Source organism: Clavelina lepadiformis, chromosome 1 (genome assembly GCF_947623445.1).
Source record: "Clavelina lepadiformis chromosome 1, kaClaLepa1.1, whole genome shotgun sequence".
NCBI lineage: Eukaryota > Metazoa > Chordata > Ascidiacea > Aplousobranchia > Clavelinidae > Clavelina > Clavelina lepadiformis.
Genome location: NC_135240.1, coordinates 23,441,101 through 23,459,636, shown reverse-complemented (window position 1 = coordinate 23,459,636; position 18,536 = coordinate 23,441,101). Strand labels below are relative to the sequence as shown.

The 18,536-nt window shown below is 38.5% G+C and overlaps 1 protein-coding gene and 1 pseudogene across 1 annotated transcript; one reads left to right on the top strand and one right to left on the bottom strand.

Annotated features, from left to right (window-relative positions):
- Window positions 1–7,664: 7,664 nt before the first annotated feature.
- Window positions 7,665–9,236, top strand: LOC143453086 (zinc finger matrin-type protein 2-like). The gene is made up of 5 exons (XM_076954238.1): window positions 7,665–7,835; window positions 7,947–8,037; window positions 8,114–8,311; window positions 8,442–8,587; window positions 8,712–9,236. Exons 1-5 carry the CDS (start codon window positions 7,815–7,817, stop codon window positions 8,841–8,843), a joined length of 588 nt encoding a protein of 195 aa, XP_076810353.1. The 5' UTR covers window positions 7,665–7,814; the 3' UTR covers window positions 8,844–9,236.
- Window positions 9,237–10,127: 891 nt separating this feature from the next.
- Window positions 10,128–16,779, bottom strand: LOC143453077 (natural resistance-associated macrophage protein 2 pseudogene; annotated as a pseudogene).
- Between the last annotated feature and the right edge of the window lie 1,757 nt (window positions 16,780–18,536).

Here is an 18,536-nt window from a genome sequence, read left to right as displayed (position 1 = left end):
CTTAATTGCCTATTGTGATGGGACAATACAAAAGCTTATTGAGATTTATCACCCGCAGGGAAGGCCTATTGTGATGCACTAGATTGCGGATTATATGAGAAGACAGCTGGATACAGTGATTTTAAGTAAAAATATCCGCATAGTTTGATGTTATTTTGAATGAATAGCGCAGTTGTGCACCAAGACTATTAAGTAAAACTAAGCTAAGAAACATTTAAGTGCAGTCTCAGAACCCTTAGTTTGCTTAAACTTCAGGGGTCCGCCACTGCTTTGACAGTACCAAAAGGGGTCCGCCAAGATCAGAAGGTTGAGAACCACTGAGTTAGATTAACAGGAAACCGTGAAAAATACTTTTGAACGTACGAATTTTTTCGGTGAGATGTAGGCTACTTAGGCTTATGACAGACTTTATTTATCATTGTTGATTGTGGTCTGCGTGAAGCGAAAATTCTGGTGCTAACCTGTCACCTCGTTGTAGACTGATCAAACAAGAAATATGCTCACATACAATTAACGAATCGTATCATCATTCGTTAAAATTGATTTGAGAGAGAACGTTTGGGAACCACCAAGATGAGACGTCTAATAGCCTACCTATACCTATATGTGTTGGGTGAGGCGGCGAAAACCAAACCAACAAAAGCAAGAAATTTTTGCTGTAACTAACGAGCGCCATCCATGGTTACATGAAGCATAATTATGCCATTTGTTACCACATGGTGGCTAAAGTTGCAGTCGTTTGGCTTTGTTGGAGACCAGTGTGGTGACATTCCAATGTATTAACATTCCTTTGTTTACGCCTTGCCTCACGCCTTAATTGCTTCGCCGCCTTAAATAGAACTGTAGAACGTCATTTCAGTAGCAAGCGCAGTGTCGGTGGGTCGGCTGCTTAATAGTATAAGTTCACATATATAAATGTTATATAGCTGTCACGTTTCGCCTAACTGATTCTATTTGTTTTAGGTCTGTTCAATTCTGTTTTTAATAAAACCTAAGTTGCTCGAATTTAGTGTTTGAGTTTCAAGGTTATGACAATTTATTAAAAACAGTATAAGACGAACAGGTCATGGACAAGCTCTTACTTCGACCGAAAGATCTCACGGTTAGCCCGGATACCGTCGACGCTCCTAAAGTTTTCAAGTATTGGTTACAGACGGTCGAAGACTACATTGCTACACTGGAAGAGCTACGCCCTACGCAATCGCCCGCTATAAACAAAACAAGAGTTGTTCGAAGCTGTCTTTCGCCCGAAGTTTTCTCCTACGTAGAAGAAGGTGATAGCTACGAGAGTATTGTAACTCTTCTGAAAGAGTTGTACGTCCGACCAAGAAATAATGTCTACGCTCGACATCTACTGGTCAGTCGGCAGCAAAACCACGGGGAAAATGTCCTGGAGTACCTTCGTGCCCTTAAGATACTTGCTAAGGATTGTACTTTTGAAGCAGTCACAGCGAGTAAGTACCGCGACGAACTTATACGGGACTCTTTCATTAATGGCGTGAGTTCTTCGCTCGTACGTCAACGCCTGTTGGAGATAGATGATATCAACCTACAGCGAGCGGCCGATTTAGCCGATAACTTAGAGCGAGCTCAATTGCAATCGAGCTCAATGGGCTCTGTCAGTACCGGCCCTCGCCTGGTGGCTTCGGCCCAATCAACGTTGCCCGCTTTGACACCGAGAGAAAGCACACTACAAACTGGAGGATCACTAGCTGTTGCTCCGAAAGTGCGTGAATTGAGGACTCAGAAGACTTGCTTCTACTGTGGCGGTGCGCTACATAGTCGTAATTATTGTCCCGCCCGTGATCGAGAATGTCGTAATTGTGGAAAACGAGGCCATTTCTCAAATGTCTGCCGCAGTAATCGCTCTTTTCTACAAACTTCTAAGCAATCCAAGGAATCAAGTGAACTACCAGAACGGTATTCTGCCATCGCCGCTAAAACATCTGGGACCTCATTTCTGGCAGGTGCTCCCGGCTGCCTCCAACGTACAGTCGTCAACGCTGTCATTGAAGGCCGACTCGTTAAAGCCTTGTTAGACTCCGGCGCTTCAGAAAATTTTATCGATAGCTCTTTAGCTGAAAACATCAATTTAAAACCGGAAGGAAAAGTGAGTGACATAACCTTGGCTTCCACTGAACTGCAGTTGGAAACACAAGGTCATGTTAAAGCAGCCATTCAACTGCTTGGCCGGAGCTACTCTAACGTTGTGCTGGACGTCATGCATAACTCTTGTGCCGATATTATCTTGGGGCAGAAGTTTCTACAAAGACATGAGGCTGTTACTTTCGAATTTGGTGGAGCTGAAAATCCTCTTGTAGTGTCTGCTGCTTCGGAAAAGGTTTTCGCGGTAGCGGCAGCCGATGTTGACCCACCCAACTTGTTCGAATTTATGCAAAAGGATTACTACCCTGTCGCTTCTCGCACGCGTTCCTACTCGAGGGAAGACTCCGCCTTCATAAAAGCCGAAATTAAAAGATTAATTTCCGAAGACATCATTGAGCCGTCGAAATCGCCTTGGAGAGCTCAATTACTCGTGGTGCGAAACCGAGAAAAATGTCGTTTGGTGGTCGACTACTCGCAAACTGTCAATCGCTTCACTTTGCTCGATGCTTATCCGCTTCCACGCATCGAGGACATTGTCAACAAGGTTGGAAAGGACAGATACTATAGCTCACTCGATCTACGGTCGGCCTACCACCAGGTACCGATTCGAGCGGAGGAACGCCCATTCACTGCGTTTGAAGCTTTGGGTTGCCTGTATCAGTACAAAAGACTTCCCTTTGGTGTTACAAACGGTGTGGCCGCTTTTCAAAGAGTGATTGACGATTTCATTCGACGTCATAAGCTAAAAAAGGTATTTGCATATTTGGACGACGTAACAGTTACTGGCGCGACGATAGAAGAACACGATCAAAATTTAGAAGCTTTACTAAATGCCGCGAAGCTTACTGGATTAACTTTCAACGAAGAGAAGTCAAAACTGCGTCAGCAAACCATAAACCTGCTTGGGTACCAGATATCCCACAATCAAGTGAAGCCTGACCCCGAAAGACTCCGCCCGCTACTTGACATGCCTCCACCGAAATCCCCCCGGGAACTTAAAAGAATTTGTGGCATGTTTGCATACTATTCCAAATGGATCGAGAATTTTTCCGGAAAAGCTGGCCCCCTTTTTAAGGCTACCGATTTCCCTTTGAACGCTAAGGCGTCAAATGCTTTTGCCGAGTTAAAAGAAGAAATTGTTAAAGCTAGTCTCAGTAGTATCTCTGAAGATCTGCCGTTCGAGGTTGAGTGCGATGCATCCGACTACGCCGTTGCAGCCACTTTGTCACAAGGAGGGCGTCCAGTGGCGTTTATGTCTCGGACGCTCAGTAAATGTGAACGACGTTATCCTTCTATTGAGAAAGAAGCTACTGCTATCATAGAAGCGGTCCGTAAATGGGCCCATTACCTAAAAGGGAGAACCTTTACATTGGTAACGGACCAACGGTCGGTTTCCTTTATGTTCAGTAAAACCAACAAAGGAAAAATCAAAAACAACAAAATACTGATGTGGCGTCTAGAACTGAGTCCTTTCCACTATGAAATTCGCCACAGGCCAGGGAAAGAAAATGTTGTCCCCGACGCCCTTTCAAGAGTTTGTGCCACGGTGGATTGCCTAAAAGACTTGTCATCGCTTCATGATTCCCTCGGACATCCAGGCTACGCTCGACTCTATCATTTCATCCGTGTTCGAAACCTTCCATACACTAGCGAGGAAGCAAGAACCGCTTGTAAGTCCTGTCGTGTTTGCGCCGAGGTTAAACCCCGCTTTTTTAAAAGACCGCCTGAGACACTCATCAAAGCTACTCACCCGTGGGAACGTTTGAGTATGGACTTCAAAGGACCCGTTAAAGGGACGAAGCCATATCTATTAGTAATTCTTGATGAATTTAGTCGTTATCCTTTTGTTTATCCCTGCAAGAATATGTCTTCAGACACAGTTATCGATTGTCTCTCCGACCTCTTCTGCTTGTTTGGTTTTCCGGCATACATACATAGTGATCGAGGATCCAGCTTCATGAGTCGGGAACTTAAAGATTTCTTAATGGCTCGAGGAATTGCAACAAGTTATTCTACTCCGTATCATCCTCAAGGGAACTCGCAATGCGAAAGAGCCAATCAAACGATTTGGAGAACTATAAAACTCCTCTTGTCCTCCTACAAAACCTCAGAAGAACATTGGAAACGTGTTCTCCCTCAAGCTCTACACGGAATTAGGTCGTTGTTATGTACGGCCACTAATGAAACCCCACATGAAAGAATGTTTCCTTTTCCAAGACGGGCGACTCTGGGAAGCTCGATGCCTACGTGGTTGCTGAACCAAGGAACCGTGCTGCTGCGTCGATTTGTGCGAAACAAGGGCGATCCCGTCTGCGACCCTGTCGAATTAATGATGGTGAACCCCACCTTCGCACGAGTTAAATATCCAAATGGAAGGGAGAGTACGGTGTCGACTTCCGACCTTGCACCTTGCCCACAAGCAAACCCGGCTGACGATGACATTGAGGAAGCCACAGCGTCGGATGTCACTCTACCGTTACGTCAACCGGAATTACGTTTGCCTACAGGCACTGGTGACGGTGTGCGGACAGAAACTGACATTCGAAACGATGGAGACCAGGAAACGTCTTCCGTAGAGACTGATTCACAAACCCCGCGGCGCTCCACGAGAGAGAGAAGACCTCCACAAAGATATGGCGAATGGACTTTGTAGTTTTTTTCAAACATTGTAATTACTTATTATTATTAATACTTAATAATTATTTAACCGGGGGAGAATGTGGTGACATTCCAATGTATTAACATTCCTTTGTTTACGCCTTGCCTCACGCCTTAATTGCTTCGCCGCCTTAAATAGAACTGTAGAACGTCATTTCAGTAGCAAGCGCAGTGTCGGTGGGTCGGCTGCTTAATAGTATAAGTTCACATATATAAATGTTATATAGCTGTCACGTTTCGCCTAACTGATTCTATTTGTTTTAGGTCTGTTCAATTCTGTTTTTAATAAAGCCTAAGTTGCTCGAATTTAGTGTTTGAGTTTCAAGGTTATGACAACCAGTTTTCAGAAATTTTGTGTTTTTTTCTCCGACTGGTCGAAAAACACAAAACTAGGAAGCCAAATGTTTTTAGCTTTCTGTAAGTGAGGCGATCAACTCGGCAAAATGTTAAAACTTGGATAAGTACTTATGTGGGGACAGTCAGCTAATGAAAATCTACAAAACCCACGTAGCATCGAATTTTTCGTAACAATTACCTACATTATAAAAACCTAGCTGACATGTTTTCTAGATTTCCTACGTTTCGTGGCATGTTATAAGCCTTTTTCTACGTTTTAAGATCCTAGGTAACATGTTTCCTCGATTTCCTACAACTTCTTGCATGTTTCAAACCATTTTTACGTTTCCTTGCCTGTTCCTTACATAAACACTTGACAGGTTTCCTCGAATTCTACGTCATTATTGGATTTCCTACATTTCTTGAAATTCGGGTAAGAAAACGTATTGTATTGTTTTTTTTTACCATTGAGGTAATTCCTCAGTTTCCAATTTCTAGAAATTAGTATTACCCCTATGTGTAAGTTGGTAAAGGAGTTGCAGCCCGCTGCAGATGCTGCATATACACGCGATCGAGTTAGCTTTCATTTATTCAGTTTATTTGGCGGGACGAAAAATTGTGCTGACGCTGATGGGCGAACGTGTTAGCAACAACCAAAACACGATTTGTTATGTGACATAATGGTAACAGTTCTTACTTTAATAACTGTTTATTGTCGGCCAAATTGAATTTTTAAAAGAATTGTAATGACCACATATGTCAGGTTTTTTATCCCTGACGGTGGAACTAATAAAGAAACTAGATAATAGTGTACGTGTGTTTATCTGAACGTATGTAGCCAAAGTCATTCCTAGGATAACTACTAACCAGCAATAATTCACGCCTTGAGATGAGATTCATCAGTATCGAGGAATAGCCGCGAAACAGCTTCAACTTCACCATCTACTGAATCTCGCAGGATCAAGGAATTGCAGCAACAAGCTGGCATGTAACACCGATGGATGATACTCTAAAGAAAATCCTGACGTATGGCAACCCTAGCTTTGTCTGAATCCTTAAAAAGTTACATGTTCTTCTCAGGAAGCATAACTCAGTTACTTCTCAAAAGCATGTTGGCCGAGAAATAAAAACTTTATTTACAAGCTGATAAAGGCAATGCAAAGTAAGGTACTGAACAAAGCTGCAAATTCAAACGAATATATAGAAAAGTAATGAAATAAGGCATGTAATTTAAAGAAAACTGGAACTTAAAGGAAAATGTTCAAATGGTGGTGCAAATGTCCAAATGCCCCCACCATGTTATACGCCACGAAGCGCAGTACACATTCACAATGCATTAACGCCATAGATATTGAATAAATACAAATACTGTATATGTGTTTATATAATATCTATGATTACAGATACACCACAACTACTGAACTAGGCTACTCCGCTACTGAAAGGCAGAAAAATGTGGCTAGGGCAAAAACCTGCATCATAATAAATTAAAAGCGTCAGCACGGCCACCCAACGTCCAAACACGAAGTTGTTGACAAGCTTCGGTTTGTAGCTTATACTCAGTGGTGGGATTCAGCCGTTTCGTGCGAACGTTTTTTTGGAATTTTTAACAAGCATAGGCCTATGTAGCCTACAGGTATATATATTTATATTGATTGGCCCTGGGTCAATATGGCATGCTGCTAGTGAGGGAAGATATATTTGAATCCCACCACTGCTTATATACTTAAAGGGAATAGGCCTAGGCTACAAAGCTAGACGAACGTGTCTGGAAGTGGAGATCATGTTTACATGAAGGCAGCAAAGTCTAAATTAATGCATTTTTGCACATTTTTGCACACTAAATTTTTGCAAAGGCTAAATTAATATCCCCTCCGACCCTAACTCTAACCTCTCATGATTAAATTAGATTAAAAATAAATCTGAGCAACATTCGAACCCAAAACCTCCACCATACGAGCCCTTCAATCTAGAACGAGTGCCATAAACCTATCAGCGAAAATCTGCCGGTCATCATATTATGATTAGGCAATTTCAGTAAATAGATGCCGGTGAAACAGTCCCTTTGTTGTATTAACTGTATATATGTTTACATTTAACTGTTAATCGATTGTTTTGTTTGCTAGTCATGATGTCAGGATTTGTTTTTTGTCTTATCTACAATGAAGCTGCTTGACTGATTTTGGGATAGATGCTGACTGCCAATTGCACATATTTGTAATTTGACTCTTGAATCTGAATCCTTTTCAATTCGCAATAATCTTTTTTACAGCTTTTTCCAGTTAAATGCATACAAAGTATTATTTGTGCACACCTAGTTGGCTATGGCAAGCAGCAGTGTAAAAAAGTACCAAGAATAAGTTTTAAGAAAAGATGCTGCCGTACAATGCAAGCCTATTTAAGAGACTTAAATTATATTTTTTCATCAAAGCAATGTTTTCATTATTTCATGGAAAGAAATACACAGTCAAACTTGTAATAGAAGAAGGAAGTTAGCTTACATACGTGTGTGCGTTTCTGATTTAATGTAAATTATGTAGCTTAACGAAGAGCTGTGTATTTCACCCCAGGTGGTTCAGATAGTTTTCTTAGGTTTTACATTTAAATTGTCATCATTAATGCCTATACCATTACCCTGGATACGCTAGCTTTGTCTTGAACTCAGATAGCACGGTAGTCTACAGGTCTGCTGGAACAAAAAGCAATCGTCCAACATGGCTGCTTCAAATAACACAGTAAGTTTTATCTGAATAACTAAAGACTTGTCTCAAGTGCTTGTTGACCAATGAAACTCAGTGTAACCAGGAAATTGGATTCCAGAGACTGATTCTGGTTTTTCTGTTTAGTATGAAGACCATCGGCGAAAATGGGATAAGGATGAGTACCAAAAACTGGCAAATGAAAGGCTTAAAGAAGAGTTTGACAAAACTGAGAAGAGTGAGTACACATACTGAAAAAGTTGTTTCCATTTAAATAAACTGTCAATATACAGCCTTGTTTTATTCCATTGCAGGTTCCACAGAAAAACCTGTAAAAAGGGAGCTTTTGAAGGCCCGAAGTTACAAAGTAGACCTTGACTCACATCTAGGAAAGTCTGTTGTCATAAGCAAAACTACTCCTGCCTCGGAAAGTGGCGGATATTACTGCAACGTTTGCGACTGTGTTGTGAAAGATTCCATCAACTTCTTAGATCATATCAATGGAAAGAAGCGTAAGTAGTTTTGAAAGGAATAAGTTACTTTAAAGATTATATCAATGTAAACCTTTTACTTTCGTAAAGGTTAATTCTGGAAGGGGTGCTTCTGGCATTGTTAACTAATTTTTTATTAACACTGACACAGATCAAAGAAATTTGGGAATGTCCATGAAAGTTGAAAGGTCTTCCCTTGAGCAAGTTCAACAGAGATTTGAAATGAATAAAAAGAAACTGGAAGAAAAGAAAAAGCAATACGATTTCGAAGAACGAATGAAAGAACTTAAAGAAGACGTAAAATGTTTAAAAATATTTGACTAATACTGTATTTGGTAGTGTTTGTTTTCGTTTGGATCAAAGATGAATTGTCTTAGTGGCTGCGTGTTATTTTTTCAATATTAAGTTGTTTGTTTTGCAGGAAGAACGACTAAAAGTACAGAGAAGAGAAAGACGAAAAGAGAGAAAAAGAAAAGCGAATGAAGACACAGGTGATAGTGATATCGCAGCCATGATGGGGTTTGGTGGATTTGGCAGCTCAAAGAAACGATGACATAGAAATACAGACATCGTATTCTGTTTGATTCCGGCCAAGGATACTTACTCAAATGTTATTCTGACAAACATTTTGGCATCTCTTTTAGAACATCAGCTTGGTGACTGACAAGCATACATCGATATGCTGCAGTTGTCAAATCATAAACTAAAAAAGGATGATGATATTTCTGTGCCAAGCCCACTAAAACTGTGGTAAGATCAGGTTACAAAATTGATGATTTTATGTGTACACATGGTAGCCATCCTACTGATGGCAGCTTTGAAAGTACAGTATTACAGCGATTTCCACATTGGTTTTATTCGTGCTTGATCGTAGAAGATATTATTCATAAGATATAAAGTTGAACCAGAAACAATAATAAATAGAACCTTCATCATTTTGAACAGAGCAGGGCAGCGCTCATTTAAAGTTAGTGGTGGTTATTTTTTAAAGAAAGATCAAGTACATACCACTTCCACTCTCACTTTTGAACAAAAAAATGATCAAGCTTGCGAGCATCATAGTTAAATCCAAGCTAGTGCTATCTTTTTGAGCATTTTAAAAAACCAATTGGATTTGCCTGTTGTAATGCAGAACGTCTTTGCAATTGTAAGTTATATGAGACCGTCACTTTCCTGGCATCCCACATCTGTTGCATTATTATAGTTTTTAGTCATTGTATTCATGTTTTCGCAGTTTCTAATTTTATCAGGTACTATAGTTTTTCTCAGCATTAGCAGTGTCAGTAAGTCAATCTATTCAACTTGAGCAAAATAAGCCAAGTCATTGTTTTTACTTTTTAAATAACCTGAGTGGAAATTAGTCTCAAAGCAGTCAAAACTTGTAAGATTCATTTACTGCAAAGTGTGTTTGCAACGTTTTTTGTGACAAGCCAACAAACATGAGCGGAAGACAAAACAGATAAGCTCCCTGCATTTTGAGACCGTACTACGGCTGCTGCTCCTACAATCACTTGCACAAAACGAGTTTGCCCATGCCCAGCTCTGTAATCATAAGCTTGAATGTGTCAAACATGTGACAAGTTTTTTTAAGCATATCCAGCTTGATTTTTTTGTTAAGCATATGCCAAGCACAGTCGGTACCGGCACTTTTTGTGTAAAAGATGCTGCTGCAAGTGCAATGTTTGTCGCTAATATGCCCCTATTCCAGGTCAAAACATATGTAACCTTAATCAATTGCAATTTTACTTGAGATTTCTAGATTTGAAAAGAGCAACGGAGATAGGTTGCACATATATCATGGCATATTTTATACTTCAAAAATTTGAAATAGATCACGTTGAAGGTTTGTCAAAAAGTCTTTATTGCACAAATCCTGCATATACAAACAAAAAATAACTCGATTATAAGTGAGCGCTATTCAGTAAAAACATTTATAAGAAGCGTAAAAAGCAATCCATTGTAATTTTACACTAACATCAACCAAACCGCAAATAAAACACAACTGCAACAAGCACGCCTTGATTGAATTGTTGAATGTATAAAATAACAATACACATGTTTATTGCTATGACTATCAGTGGTATATAAGCTCATCAATTTAAAGCAAAATCTGCCCTGAGAACCAGTTGGTTTAAATCATTAATCACGAAAAAAAGTATGTTTAATTGGTCAACATTTACTTGACCACAACCAAACATAACCTGAGAATGATCCTCACAGTAATTGCGTTTAAGTTCAAAAATATTTTGAAGTCGGCGACGAGAGAATGTAGTTAGCTCATAAATGGCAATAATTTCATCAAATTAGCTTCTTTCTGCTAACTAAATAAAGGTTGCTACAGGATAATCTGAGTGAGCAAGTATAAAAGTCGGTAAAAATCGATCTCTGAGTCTTGACTACATTTCGTTATGTATGTTCAAATGTGTGAAATGTTCTACTATCAAAATGCATAATATGGTATGCAATATACAAACATAAATTCAAAAAATCATTAAGGTAGCTCAAAAGATATATCTGGTCAAGTTTAAACATCGACTAATAAATAGAATATGCTGCATATAGAACATGGCATAGTTGGTACTATTTTCTTTGAAAACTTACAATCAGAAGCTGGAAATAAATAAAACCAAATGATATAAACACAATATTTATTGCACAAATCCAATCAGTATATAAATAAATACTGAATGCCTCCCTTGATAAAATGTAATTCAGTAAAGGCACATTGAAATGAAGAAATGCAATTAAACATACAAAGTACACAAATAAAAGCTCATAAAATAACAAAATGCTATTTTATGAAGACAAAAATAGTTTTGCATAGTATAAAAAATCATTGTGTATCACTACAATCATCTTCATTTTCTTGTAAAACATAGTCGGTATTCACTTTTCGGCAATTAATTACAACTTTTAACATCAACCAAACTAAGTACGCAACAAACAAGAGATAAAATACAACAACAACACTAACTACTGCAACAACTGCAACTTGATCTAATCTTTCAACAAATGTAACCACAAAGTACATGTTGATTGTTATGATTATCAATGAGATAAACCCACAAATTATTTTCCAGGCCAAGCTATTTGTAAACTCTCCCATAATTGTGGTCATGCTTGTAAAATGTAGAAGTGGTACAAGTGCAAATGGCAGTAGAAAGCTTTGCAAAACATTAAGCAAATCGTTCAATTTGCTTAAATAAGTGATGTCTGAAAACAGAGCAAGAAATAGTGTTGGACAAATTGCAATTGACCGTGTTAGAATGATTCGCTTTGCCCGACTCCAATGTAAATCAAGAAATCCTTCCATAACAAACTGACCTGAATAGGTGCCTGTCATTGTAGAACTTTCGCCAGCAGCCAAAATTCCTATCGCCCAAATATAATAAGCAGCTGGCCCAAAAAAACAACCCAGCATGATACCTCCTTTGTAGATATCAGTACTTATTGTTTCATTATTAATGGGAAACACATTATGCGGTATGGGAATGTTAGTTACATTGGAACATGTAGCGTTAAGTTGAACATTTGTTTTGCCATAGAATGCTTCCGCAAACACAGACACTACAAACAAATTGATGATAAATGATACAAGTAATGCAACGCTCGATTCAACTAAAAAATAAAAGTTGGCTTCTCGCACATCTCTAGGCTTGGCACGATTAACATCTCTGGATTTTACAAGGGCAGAATGCAAATACATATTATGCGGCATAATTACAGCACCAATAATTCCGACCGCCTGTAAAAGTTGTTTTTCACCACAGTTGTTACAATGTGGCACCAAAGTTCCAAAAATTACTTGTACTTGGTCTGGAGCAACAGTCACGTATTCATAACCGAACGTTACAGCCATAATCGTGATTAAAAAGGCAAAGAAAGCTTCTAGTTTTCTGAGCCCATATTTGTCCAACAGCAAAAATACAAACGCATCAATAGCTGTAATCAAAACCCCAGCCCAGAGTGGAATAGCACCACCGGACAGCAGGAAAAATGCGATGGCTGATCCAATAACCTCTTGCATATCCGATCCTACAATAGCTATTTCAATCATCAACCATAGCATAATGCGAGGTACTTTTCTGTATTGGCGATTGCAAACTTCTGCTAAATGCAAACCACTTACTACCCCAAGTCGTAAGGATAACCGTTGCATTAGTAATCCCATAAGTGTTGCTAGAAGAAGTACCCAGAGAAGCTGAAACCCTGCTACGGCACCAGACTGCAAATCAGATTCAATATTCCCAGGATCCAAATATGCAATGCTCATCAAAAATCCTGGTCCTGTAAAAGCCCATAACTTTCTCCAGCTAAATGGTGGCATGTTAGCAGTGTACAAAGGACCACATCGGAAGTTTTCCATTTCTTCTTCATCTGTTCTTGGTACAGGGATCTTTTCATCAAAATAATTGGCATTTAATGGCTTTGTCTCATCACAGCTTGCACTATCACTACTACTTTCTGTAGTCTGCATATCATCTGTCATAGTATCTTCATGAGCACTTACTCTTTGATCAGTTGCAGCACACTGCTGTAATTCCCTAATTTGAATAGCTTCTTCGGTAGAGTTCATATTGTTTTGGTTATGCTGTTTGCACTGATTTATCACTGCGCAAGAGGTTAATGAATAGCGTAATTGATTGATACTGATTTGGTAAAGACCCCGCAAATTCTGAGATTCAGTTCAAACAATTACTTAAATCAATCAAATGGAAGTATGAGACATTTGTAGTAAAAAATACAATGCAATTTTTGTTGTTATGTGTGGTTATTGTCACAAAGCAAGAGACCATGATTCCATCACTGGAAACTGCAATGATATCAAACAGAATATTTTTTGCACATTGGTAGTTTTAAAATAAAAATAACCAAATAACTGTAAATAGGCTATTTGTTTCAAAGTATATGTATGTAAAAAGGTGGTTTCAGCCATTTAAGGAATTATTTGATGTTCGATCTAACCAAAAGCTTAAGAAAATAAATCTAGGTTACTAAAGTACTTTACAATATTATACTATAAGTTAATAAAAAATTGCAAAAAATAACTTTGAACAAACAACTTCCTCTGCTGAATAATAATTGAGTCTGAAAGCCTTAAAAATATTACAATGCTCAACCTGAATTAAGAATTTTCTAACTTTTTTCTGAATAAACTTCTGTGGCTGTAAGCTTGCAACAAATCTTCATGAATAACAGTACAAACTTTTTAAAACAATGACTGAGACTAAATTATACTACGTACTATTTAACTGCTTACTTTTATTCATAGTACGAGTCTAGTCCAGAAGTGCACAACCTCAGGATGCATAAATTCGAGTATTAAACCCCAGCCACTCAAATTGTGACATCATGTGATTGGTATGGTATAATAATGTTTATCTTCGGGCAAAGGAATGTTGCTGAACCACTTAAACCGGCAATGATACCTCATTGCTTGAGCCCCGGTTAACGAGCTAGCCTTTATGCAAATTCCGATTGTCACACACTTTTCATTTTAGTGTTTTCATTTTTTTCTAGTATTTCCCGAATTTAGAACTGTATACCAGGTCCATTGAACAGGAGCAAGTGTGATTAATGCTTTACCCAAGGACATTACAACAGCATAGTGTCAATGGGTATCGAACACGGAACCTGAGCCATATGTATTGTGAGGCTAGCGCTCAAAGAACTCGACTACGGAGTGGACATGTGCACTTAACTGCACTAGACCAGGCAGTACTTTGTGAAAGATAAAAATCATGATAATAATTTTGATCAAATGTATTAAAAAACTTTATGTCACAAATTCCAAATTGCAGCATGCAGCCAGATTGCAAAGTTTGCAACGTATTTGGGAAAAGCACTAAGGACCGAACCTCAGCATAGCTTTTGCTGAGTGTTCAGTGTATATTAATTACTATAGAAACCTAACAGCTAAAATAAAACAACAATTGTCAAGCAAGTACATATTTCAATTACACATTATAACGTATTGGCGTATAGTGCAGTAATGCACCGTAATATGCCGGTATGCTCTTGCTCAGCGGTCATGGCGAACAGTTTCAAACTTGGGCAATACGATATAGAATTCAAGAAAACACGTAAAAGATGTGTGTGGGACAGTGAGTGGAGTGGTGTATCTATCGGAACTTTCATAAAGACAAGCTTAGTAAGCGTAAGTGTCCAATGGTGAGAGTACATCACTAAAAAGAGAACTGAAATCATTTTCAACATATTTTTGAAACAGGATAATAATAGGCTGATTCTTAAAATGCCAACAAAATTCTGCTATTTTCTTTTGATGTTACATTACTCAGGTACTTTTCACTTTATCCTGTGGCGGTTAATGCCACACAGTCGTGCCAATTGGGCACTTCCCTTTAAAAACTTTACATTCCACATGTTTTTATTCATACCGCTAATTGCCTAAATTAATGTATAAGCTTCTTATATAAACGCGTGTGTCCATGCAGACTTTCATTTACTTTATTTTATTCATTTCGGCTTCAATACAAGTTTATCAACGTTTCTCATTTTGCTGGCAACGTCGGTTTACTTGCAATGCAAGTCGAGAAGAACACGGAACTGTTATTGGAGTCAGATCATCTCGGAGTCATGATGGGCTATCTCTCTCTCTCTCTCCAACGGCAACCAGAGGATGCCTGTAACGTTAATATCTGTCATTCACCACAATCCCATTGTGACATTTTGTTGGATGGTCCCAGGGAATTATCCTTTTCTTCGTGCCTTGTCTGGAGCAGACATCTGTGACTCTGGCAATCTTTCAATTTTAGCAATTTGTATTGTAGCGGCCTGGGTGGCATTTTTAATACCATTACATCATTTCTTGGAAAAGTGTTTTCTAGTTACTGATTTGAAGTTTATAAACTTGGATTTTGATAACACTTCAACTGTCATTGATATTTGGAAACCTACTCTAAACAACTTCATGTGAAAACTCCTTTTAGTACGTTCCCAGGTTGTTTCCAGCACCTGTGTTGATAAGAAATATTTATTGCAAATGCCCGCTTCTTACCGTCAACCGGGGCTACTTTGATTTTGGGGGCTACTATGGTAATAACTATGGTAATACTACTATGGCGGACTGAGACGTGTAGAAAGGAAAATAGCCTCGTCCAAACAGGCTATAAGCGTAATGTTTTGCGGAAATGGTGCAGGGCAGTTTTTGCCACCAATGACTGTTTTAAGTCAAAGAATCTTTATGCAGAGTGGACTCGAAATGGACCCCAAAATGCTTTATACGACCATTCCGTGAGTGGTTGGTTTGACGCTTCTTTGTTTGAAAAATGATTTTTTGGTTTGTTTCTGGAACCAAGATTATGCTGGGTGACAACTTGGCCTCTCATTTTAGTGAAACAGTCTTGAAGGCTTGTGAGGAAAATGACATTAAGTTTGTTAGCCTGCTTCCGAATGCGACGCATCTCCTTCAACCATTGGACGTCAGTGTCTTTGGGCCAGGTAAACGAATGTGGCGTCGAATTTTAGCAGAATGGAGGAAAGAGAGTCGTTCCAAAAACTCCATTCCGAAGAATATTTTTCCTATGTTGCTCAAAAGACTCTGTGATGGGTTGAAAGAAAAGCAGCAAAATTTGGTCGCAGGGTTTAAAGCCTGTGGAATTTTCCCAAAAGACCGAGAGCAAGTGCTGAAGCGACTGCCACCTACCAATTCTCAGCCAGTTCAAGAAGTGCTTGGTAATGCTGTCGCCACAATGCTTGAGGCATATATTTCACCAAGACAAACAGCATCAAGAAAACGTGGTCCCAAGATAACTCCAGGAGCAGCAATTTCATCATTTCATCATGAAGTTTGCGTCATCTGCAACCTCTTGGACCCTCCACGAGGTAGAAGCAGAGATGTGGATTGGGAGGGATGTGACAATTGTGATTTGTGGTATCACAAAATCTGCCTCAGAGACAATGGTGGATTGAGTGCCTCCGATTATTGCAGCTGTGCTTAACAATGTTTTTTTGACACTTATGTTTTTTATTGCTGTGATGTTTTGTTTAATGCAAAAAACTATTAGAAAAGCCCCAAGGGAGGGCTACAATGAACATTTTAGGTATTTACAATGTATTATCGTAGTAGCCCCAACCCAGGGGCTACTACGATAGTTTTTTAAAGTTGAATAAAAAGTGTGAAAACATAAAAATGAATTTTTTCTATTTTTTTGAGAAGCTTAGGACCAAAGTGTTACTCATTCAAGAAACAGACCCTTTTTGAGCAACATGTGAGAGAGGAGGCAAAGAAATGTCCTGAATCTTATCATAGTAACCCCGGTTGACGGTAACTTTTTACTGATAATAATTTATCTACACGTCAGCTTCAACTGCATGTAACTCCCATCGGCAACACATTGTGTTCTTCGCTGCACACGCTTCGCATCTTCTTCTGAAATGCTGCGTTTTTCTTGTCGAATATTTTCAGTCCCATCACTTCACATTTTATAAGCTCGCACTTCTACCACTACCAGCGAGCAGACACACAGATGGAGATATACAGAGAGAGTCATATGAGCTTACTACGCAAGTCATGGTGATAGCAACTCAATAGACATCTTATAAGCAGTGGTATTACTATGTTTTTGATTATGCGTAATATTGAGAAAGTGTACAGCACCTACAATAAAAACCTTTTCTTGTAAACTACTGTATATATGTTGTAATATTAAAATCTTTCGGCTGACAAGAGGTTAGAGTATTCTAACCGCACGCAACAATAGAGTCAGATAATTAATTCAACAGGTAAATTAAGATAACATAACATAAGTTAAGACAGATAAGCTCTGCATCTGCATTAATAACCTCTGCAGTATTAAATCTGTTTCCGTTTTTACACAGAGTAATGGTTCTTAAGACTTCACGACACATAATTGTCATAAATCAAAGCCAATTTTGAAAGTGAATAGCCTATAGCCCTATAACTTAAAACTTACAAATGCTACAAGGATGAAACTTTTAGGATAGAATACAGAAAATTTTGCCATACGTTTCGTTAGCCAATCTTTCATTTGAGTATTAATTTTCATGCAAAATTAGCAACAAAAGAAATGATCGTACTAAAATATTTTTCATCGTTTTATCAATAATGTTAAAATCCATAGCGTTAATGTAATTGCTAATATAAAAATATTTCCTTACGTAATTTATACACACATCTAGACCTATAGGCTATCCACAGTATAAGCTATTTCAACAATTTGAATTGCAAGAAAAAAATGGACGTTAAAGAAAAATTTTGGTTTCGTTCGTAATCTGTCAATCGGTGAAAATTTATTACTCTGGATTATCCTAAATACAAAGTAGGTGAATCGTTTTATGAATATATTTATTCAGTCCGGTTTCACTGCCGAACATAGTCATGCAAAAAATACTGAGCGAAAATCATCGTACTAACTCAAAACATGTAAAACTATCATTTATAATAACTAGGGCAAGTTTTTGCAACTTTTGCAACTTTTTTTTACAGCTTCCGGCAGCTTCCTAAATACTCAGAATTTATGTAGTATGATGTTTAAAGCTGTTTGTAGGAATTTTATATTGCAACTTTTTGCAACTTTTTTCTATTTTTCATGCAACTTTTTACTGCAACTTTTATCAAGTATATATTGCGCAAAATGTAAAGGAGTGATTTAAAAAACATGCTATAAATGCAACATGCAAGCATGCATAACTATTTATGCATAATGTGCATTTGCATATGCATATGTATGCCTTTGCATGCATAACATGCAAACGATCGCCATTTCTCCCCAGACAATGTGTGGAAATATTTGTCACTGTATGTAAATAGATCGCTTGATTAATTCATTGTCGTTTAAATATGAGGTCCTTTCCGATTTCACTTACGCCCAGGCGAAACCGCCAAAAATTACCTTTTCACTGAGTCATCGTTTTCAGGCTATTGATTTTGTTAAAGTCGCCAACACTGAGTTTTGCTGCAATGCCTTGGATCAAGTTTGTAGACCTAGGGGGTTTGGGGTGTGGTATTTGACTTGTTTTGGGAGGAGGAGAGGGGTGGGTTATCGCTTTGCTGTTTGGCTTTTTGCAGAAAATTATTTCCGCATTGCGTTATTTTCTTGCTGCGTACCGGCAAAAAATGTAATTTTCGGCGGTCTCGCCAGGCCGTTCATAAAATGGGAAAGTACCAAATTAGACGTAATCCAAATGCTGTCATGTAGGTTTCAAACCTAAAGAACATAAAAATGTATGCATGATCGATTGAATAGCGGAGAAAGAAACGGAA

Coding starts and splice junctions, on each gene's coding strand:
- LOC143453086 (XM_076954238.1), top strand. CDS start 7,815: ATGGCTGCTTCAAATAACACA. Junction 7,836..7,946: donor TGGCTGCTTCAAATAACACA/GTAAGTTTTATC, acceptor TTTTCTGTTTAG/TATGAAGACCATCGGCGAAA. Junction 8,038..8,113: donor GTTTGACAAAACTGAGAAGA/GTGAGTACACAT, acceptor ATTCCATTGCAG/GTTCCACAGAAAAACCTGTA.